Source organism: Acyrthosiphon pisum, chromosome X, assembly GCF_005508785.2.
Source record: "Acyrthosiphon pisum isolate AL4f chromosome X, pea_aphid_22Mar2018_4r6ur, whole genome shotgun sequence".
NCBI classification, from domain to species: domain Eukaryota; kingdom Metazoa; phylum Arthropoda; class Insecta; order Hemiptera; family Aphididae; genus Acyrthosiphon; species Acyrthosiphon pisum.
Window position 1 is genome coordinate 35,891,698 of NC_042493.1, and position 8,445 is coordinate 35,900,142.

Genomic DNA, 8,445 nt, shown 5'->3' on the forward strand with positions numbered 1-8,445 from the left:
TTGTAATTTTATCGCGGTGGTAATAATAACAGGAACATGTGTTAAACCCGTTCTAGAGTGGCATGCAATTATCTTCTGTTATTATCGCAGGTCTATATCTGTGGTCAAAAGACTAACTTGAAATATCTTTAATCTTAATCTATTATATTATGGTAGAAAAACCGACGCGCGATAGTGTTGTCGTCGTCTTGTGAGTGGTACCTAATACGTTGTTTGTAACATTTTCGTTTAAATTTTCTATTAGTTAGGTAACACTTAACAAGCATAATTTTAAAATGCCAAAAGAAAAAAAAACGACATCCAGTCGTTTACAAAGTTATGTTACTGAATTTGGAACGGAAATATTTTCAACAGATAACAACATTTTATTTTGCAAAGTATGTAATACGAAAGTTTCAAGTGAAAAACGTTTTTCTATAACTCAGCATATCGCAGCCGAAAAACATCGTAAATCTGTTAAACGCGCTGAAGAAAAAAAGGATAAATCTCAACAGCTTTTATATCAAAATTCTTCTACAAAATCGTCATTCAAAACTAATTTATGTAAAGCTATGTTGAGTGCTAATATACCTTTCAATAAACTGAGCAATCCGCATTTCAAAATTTTTTAGAGAAATATACATCGGAAGTTATACCATATCATATACCGAAAATCATATGTCGATAATTGTTACCAGGAGACTATTGGAGAAATAAGAAATAAAGTGGCAGAGAAAAAAATTTGGGTTTCAATAGACGAAACGACGGACCCTGAAGGACGCCATATTGCCTCCGTTATAATCGGAACACTACTCACGGATCGGCCAAGTGAAATTTTTTTATTAAATTTCGAGCAATTAGTAAAGGCTAACCACAGTACGATATTATGCACACTATTTGAAGATTCGCTTTGTTTACTTTGGCCTGGTGGCATACATCTTAACGACGTATTATTATTTTTGAGTGACGCCGCGCCCAATATGGTGAAAGTGAGATACTTTGAAATTGTTGTACACAAAAATGGTCCATGTAACATGCATAGCACATGGATTTGCCGAATATATCCGTATTCAATATTCCAAAGTAGATAAACTGGTTGCTAATGTTAAAAAAATATTTAAAAAGGCACCATATCGTATTATAAAATTTAAGACTGATGCGCCTAATATACCTCTACCCCCCCGAACCAATCCTGACACGATGGGGAACGTGGATTTCCACTTCAATATATTATTGTGAAAACTTCCAAATTGTAAAAGATATTGTTGAAAGTTTTGATGAAGATGATGCGCTTTCAATTAGAAATGCTCAAAAATATTTTAAAGCACCACAGATTAAAGGTAACTTAGCACTTATAAAATCAAACTTTAAGTGCCTTCCTACGGCTATAACACGTCTTCAAAAACAAGGCATGGCATTAATAGAAGCGATACAGATTATTGAAGATGTTTCAGCCAAATTCAATAATTTAAAAGACCAGACCGGAATCAAAATTAACGAGAAATTACAGACAGTTCTTACTAAAAATAAATGGTTTAAAATGTTTGCAATATTTCTAAAATATTAAACGAAGAAGAAGAAAATGTTGGTTGTTTAGATATACCTGAAAACTTAACAAGTAGTGACATGGGATATTTCAAGTATGCCCCTACCACGTCAGCGTTCATTTTCTGTGTACAAAAACCTCTTGGCGCCAAATATGAGATCATTCAAGTTTGAAAATATAATAAATCGCTGATTGCACAATGTAATACTTATTTTGCAGGTAAACAAATAAATTGTTTAAATATCTATAAAACAATGTGTAGGTCTTGACCATTTTTTGGTATAGGCACGACTATTGCTTGTTTCCAGTTGTTAGGGAAGTTTCCTTGCACCCATAATTTATTGTATATTTTTAGTAAAATTTCTTTAGCTTTGGAAAATTTTGAATAAAAACGAACGGAATATCATCGGGTCCGCAACTTTTGCTTTTCATTTGAAGTTTATTTTATATTTTATTTATTTTATTATTTTTCACATTATTTGCTGTTGCCTTTTTCCAAGATTTCTCGTTTTTTGAATTATTTTTGTCACTAGCAAACCTTTTTTTAAATTTACATTCTGATACCCGACGACCGACTTTATCACATCCATAGCATTTAAATGGAAAACTTCTATTACTTGTAGTTCCAAAAACTGTTGAGGTATATCTCTAGTATTTGTTTTCTTTGCTTCTTCATCCAGAAATCTTCCTTTAACAAATTCAATTGTTAATTTCTCAATCGAAAGTGTTTCTATTGCTGTCACAACATTGTTATATGTTTCTGGCATCGTCAACAGAAGATGACATACTATATCTTCTTTTTCCAGTTTTGCCTCAGCTGACTTCAACTGTCTTATAAGTTCGTCAAATTTTATAAAATGAGCTTCAAGATTAGTGTCATTTTCAAATTTTAGTGTAATTAACGGCCGTCTTAGATATAGTTGACTCGCAACACCTTACGTTCAAAGGTCTGAACTAGCGAATTCAAGATTTCTTCGCAGTTTCTTTGCCCATTACATACTCTAAGTGACTGTCAGCAACACATTGAACAATTAGGGACTTACATTTCTTATCATCCTTTTGCCACTTTTCCAGCTCTACCTTTTGAGTTGAACTAGGCCTATTACCTGTAAGGCAGGTTCTTATTCCAAATTCTTCAAGAAGTGTTTCTACTCTAAATTTCCAACTTGGAAAATTAGTTCCAGCAAATTGAGTTATTCCATATTTGTCATCAGTTCTTTTAGTCATGTCTGGGCCCATAACCTGTTGATTAATATGGATGAAAAAATAAAGAACAGCTCTATTAAGTACAAAACATAATGAGATTTAATAAGTTTGTAACTGTAATAATTAGCACACACAGAGAGACAAAACCGTCTCCAAGTAAGAACATGGTTAGTGATAACAATTAACAACAGTTTTCTGGTTTTAATAAGTTCGTCTAATCATAAATTTATTGATTAAACAAATCCATATATTTATTATAAAAATCATATGAAAAACTGTTCTTTTATCACACGTTTTGTATGTAATAATCCTATCAAATCGTGGGTGTTAAATCGGTTACGGTATTTTGTTTTGATAAGATTAACACATGGAAACATTTTATAATTATCCCCTATTGTAATATTAATCCTTTGATCTAAAATGTTAAAATGTCCATATCTGCAGTCTACTCATCCATGTTGGATAGTTTCCTTCATTCCCGATCGAGATCATCCAAGTTGATATTTTTGGTAAGCATAAGAATAAGAATTAAGCATAAGAAAGTGTGATGCCAGTGGACCAAGTGAACAAATTTCCGAATTAAAAATAATTTTTGGTTCTAGGATTTTTAAATTTTTTAACATTTCCATTTTTTGAAACATGAATCGAACATTAATTTGTTGCGTTGCTTCTACATAAAAGGTGAGAGCGATTTTTAAATTTAGATATTTGTAAAGCTGTGACTTTTTTCTCCTTTAACAGAGGGCAAATAGAAGCAGAAACAGAACCACCACAAAACAAATTATTTTCATGCAAATAGTGACCTGGGTTCTTGTATTGAATTATATATAATTTCTTATTTTTAATATAATCTTTTTTAATGTATCATTCTAAGATTTCTTTGTACAGTGTTCCTATACGGTCAAAGACCAGTTGTATTTTTATTCCTTATGATTGCATTTCAATATTTAGATCAACAAAAAATGGCAAAACAAATGGTAGGAATTGCAAGTACAAAAGATTAAATGGATTTAATAACGAATCTAATACTGTTTCTGCATTGAAAATTTTATCTTCTAACACTGCACTAGTAAAATAAAGTTTTAAAGCACTATATTGTTCAAAAAGGCGATTGACTACCGACACTAGTGATAGCTATCTCGTTTTTCCTGGGTTTAAAATCTTATGTGGTTTTATATTACAGAAAACTTGGAATTCTTTAAATTCTAGGTGTCTTTTAGAGTTATTATTTAAATAGTTATGTACATTTCTAGCAAAATCTCCAACAAATCGTGGTAATTTTAAGCAAGCATATGAAGTGCATAGATGAAAAGAATGGCATATGCATGTCATAATAATAAATCCGGCACATCTTTCAATAAATTAGTAGCTAATTAATGGTGTTTGCCCATCATATTGTTGGCACCATCTCCTGCATAGCCTATCATATTCTCTTTATATAGAATTTTATTTTTTATTAAGAAAATTATAATCAAATCATATAAAGCGTCAGCAGTGGCTTTTTGTACTTCTATGAGGGTAACAAATTCATCCCGGACCAACAGATTATTGTCTTCTATTCTTGCGAACACTGTCATGTGCTTTATTGTAGATGTATCCGTGCTTTCGTCTATCATAATGGCAAACTTGTTTTTCTGCATTAAATCAATAACAATTCTCTTACCTACGGCTTCAATGACATTAGTAACGATGCTTTCGTTTTTTTTTTCTGCCGCATTTTAACTTCAAAGCTACTTTTGAATCAGGATGTACTTTTTGAACTAATTTGGGTAGGTGTTCCATAACTGTATAAGGCAAATTGTGTTCGGCAATAAATACTGTCAAATGCATTTCACTACGTTTAACCTGAAAGTAATATTATTATAATGCATTACAGCAAATATAAAATTTGAAGAAAATATTTACAGTATTTTCAAGTTTTGCATGAACAGAATTATTGATAAGTTCAGTTATGATTTGTTGACTTTTACATCCTTCAACAAGTGTTTTTCAATTTTGGATTTACCCGCAGTTCCGTCAAATTGACATGATGTACGATGCAAAATTACAGACCTATTAAACAAACAAATATTTAATGTTTTCAGAAATGGTCAAATAAAAATTAAAAATTAATTAAAAGAAGATTCATACCTTTTTTACTTCTTGCCTGGTTCCCTAAGAAAAGTTAGTGGCCCTGAACTGGCCCCCTTGATTTTTATTTTTAAATTTTAAGGTGTTTAATTATCTCAAACCTGCTAAATCCTGAATGTATATTATATGGTACTCCATACAGTTAACGATTGTATAAAAAAAATTAAATTCCGAGATTCTATTTAATTCCTCACTCGACAATTTGAGATTAGACAATAATACGTATATTAATAGATTGAAAACTAGGAATTCCAAATACGGGTATCGAACGCAAATTTGATAAACACAACTACAGACAATACTATATAATAGTGAACCAATATAATAAAATAAACAAGCCTAACAAAATAATATGTCCCAATATAATATTATTCTCTATCGAGTTTGAGTTTTGATAACGCAGCGTTGCTAACGTCGTAGTATAGTTCATATTGTTCACAAGGCACGAGACATTTAAATGATGGAACGAAACAACCTATATTAGTATTTTATCCAAAAACAAAGTTTTCTAATAGAATGAGACATTTCTCAGATACATGGTATATAATTTTTAAATGGATCAAATACAGTGTAATGAACGATGCAGTATATTGTTCCCCTTGTCGTTTCTTTTCTAAACATTATGACTTACACACTGTGTTTATAACAATTGGTTTTAAACATTGGAAAAAAGCTTTAGACAAAGGGTCAGGATTTAAACGACATGAATAAAGTAGTGAACACAAAAAATGTCAAGTTATGTTGGTAGAATATACAAGCATGAAAAAAAAATATATTTGTGTCATCGTTAATTAACGAGGCTCATTTAAAGTTATTAAAAGAGAATCGTAAATACATTCAGTATATTTAAAAAGTGATATTATTCACTGATGTTCAAGGAATTGCTCAAAGAGGGAGCGACGAAAATGAAAACAGTGTCAATCGTGGTAACTTTTTGGAACTTGTACACTTGCTGGAATATTTCAATGATGATTTTAAGCAAAAAAGACAGTCACTTCCAAATAATTCAAAGCATACTGCGCTTAGTCAGTATCTATAATACACGATTTGTCCAAGTATCAAACATGATAATCCAAAAATTTCCCTACATATCTTTAATTTTCATTAAAATTTCCGTTTTTCCCTGAACAGTACTCAATTTCCCCAAATCTTGGGAAATTTCCTTGTGGTAACCCACTGACTGCCGACTGGCATCGCTAGAATCGGCGTCGGTCGCCTATTATCGTCGCGAATCTTGGAGGGGGAATAGAGCTTCGGCGAGCGAGCAGCAGTGTTGCCAGATTTACGGTTTGGATCGTACTTATACGGTAATTTAGAGCAAAGTACGATCTACGATCTTTGAGGATCGTACGTAAATGTACGATCTTACAAATTTCAACAGACCATCGAAATTTATTTAGATCTATGCTAATCATACACTATGCATGGGGCCATCCCCATCACGACCGAGTAAACAATTTGAAGCACATATAAATATATAAATATATGAACATATTATATTATTATGATAACTGATAAGATATAATATCTTAAATCGTGATTTACCATGCATTTTTTTTATCGTTCTTGATAAGAATACAATATTTTATAACTTGATGATAAGTGCAATCAAGAGTAAAGACATCAAATGATTAGAAAAGTTATACTAAAACTCATAGTTATTAGTTACTGTCTAGTTAGTAGTCTTTGTTGGTGTTGCGTCTTTCTATTTTCTATTTATAATGTCGGACATAGAAGATACGCCAGAGGTTTATTTAGATTTTATTAGTAATTTTATTAATCATGTATATAATATATTTGAGATAAAATACTCCTAACCATATTATTTACTAAGAAGAAGGACCGTCGACACCAAAAAAGAAAAGATCTCTAAGGAATGAACTTTCTAATTATGAAAAAGAAAAACACAGAAAGCAAAAATATAGAGAAGAATGGGAGAGCAATAAGGCATATAAAGGTTGGCTTAAACCTGAAAGGGATAATCCCTTTAAGGCCAAATGTATCATATGCAACGTGAGTTTTGTTTCTGAACCGAGTTGCATTCAAAAACATTGTAACAGTTCTAATCATATAAAGTCACTAAAATGTAGTTCGTCTCACTCTAAAAATATTATTTCAAATTTTCAAGCAATGGCGAAATCTAATCCTTTAAATAAGTCTGTCAAAACCGCAGAAATTAAATTGTCTGCTCTTTTAGCTGAACATAATGTAGCATTTTCATAAATCAACCATTTAGAGCCCTTATTAAAAGACATTTTCCCAGACTCTAAAATTTGTAAAGAAATGAAATTGAAACGAACTAAAGCTACAAACATTATTACAAATGTAATTGCGCCTGTGGAAAAAGAAATGTTAAGTCTAAAATTGAATAAGAGTAAATTTTCAATTATGATTGATGAGTCAACTGATGTTGCTTGCATATCTACTATGTGTGTAAGGTTTTTTGATACAGAGTCCAAGATCATTGTTACAAGGTTTTGGGACTTAGTACAGGTCTTTGATGTAAAAGAACCAGAGACAGTTAATAAAGGAGCAACTTCGGAAAATCTGTTTAATAAATGTATTCAGTCATTTGAAACTCATAATGTTGATGTAAAAAACATTGTTGGATTTGGTTCTGATGGCTGTTCGACAATTATAGGGTCTAAAAATTCTGTTTCAAGCCGACTGAAAATCACATTCCCGAGAATCTTCATAATGAAATGTATTTGTCATTCTCTTCATTTATGCTGCAGTGAAGCATGCAAGTCCTTGCCCCGAAGAATTGAAGATTTTGCTCGGAATGTGTTTAATTTTTTCAGCCACAGTAGTAAGCGACAGAGCCAATATATAGAATTTCAAAATTTTTCAATATTTCTGTACATAAATTGCTGCACCCATCTCAGACGAGGTGGTTGTCGCTATTTGCTGTTGTCCAGCGTATTTTGGAACAGCGGATGGCTTTACATTCATATTTTAATAAAAAGTGGTTTTCAGAAATACTTGTTGCAGCAGAAAATATTTATACCCAGCTGAATGACCCTTTTACAAAAATGTATTTTTTTTTCTTGGAATGGGTGTTGCCAAAATTCATATTAGATTCTAATAAAACAAGCACGCGGTAGGCATAACTAGCCAAATTATACTGGGCTTTGTCATCACTAAGTCGACTGCGTCTCCTCATAATCGGTAATACTGTAATAAGACCGCAAAGGTACTTACTCTGGTTATTGTAGTTCTTCACTGTTAAACTCTCTAATGATACGCTTCTTTTCTTCATCAGTTATATTTTCAAAACAACGATAACGTTTACATTTGCAGTCGGGTCCTAACTCATGTGTAGTAGCACGCAATTTTTTTGGAACATCCCGTTCTCTACCCATTTTAAGTCTTTTTTTAGATGTCCGTTGATCACTGTTAACATCATCATCAAAATCACTTAATTCACTGTCCATTATGAATAATTAAAAAATAAACACAAGAACGTCAAGAACTAACTGCCGATTATAGCGAGAACAGAGAAATAATGACGAAAATGTGAAAACTAATAACAATAAGATATGGTGCCATAATGGATTGAAAACGACGTCTTGGTGCCTGGTGGT

General features: G+C 31.8%; 1 protein-coding gene across 1 annotated transcript; it reads left to right on the plus strand.

Annotated features, from left to right (window-relative positions):
* Positions 1-7,144: 7,144 nt before the first annotated feature.
* On the plus strand, positions 7,145-7,876 carry LOC103307974. The gene has a single exon (XM_008180533.1). It carries the CDS (start codon positions 7,145-7,147, stop codon positions 7,874-7,876), a length of 732 nt encoding a protein of 243 aa, XP_008178755.1.
* The last annotated feature ends 569 nt before the right edge of the window (positions 7,877-8,445 follow it).

Bases quoted from the DNA above. Each gene is read 5' to 3' on its own strand.
- LOC103307974 (XM_008180533.1), top strand. From the start codon at position 7,145: ATGAAATTGAAACGAACTAAAGCTACAAACATTATTACAAATGTAATT.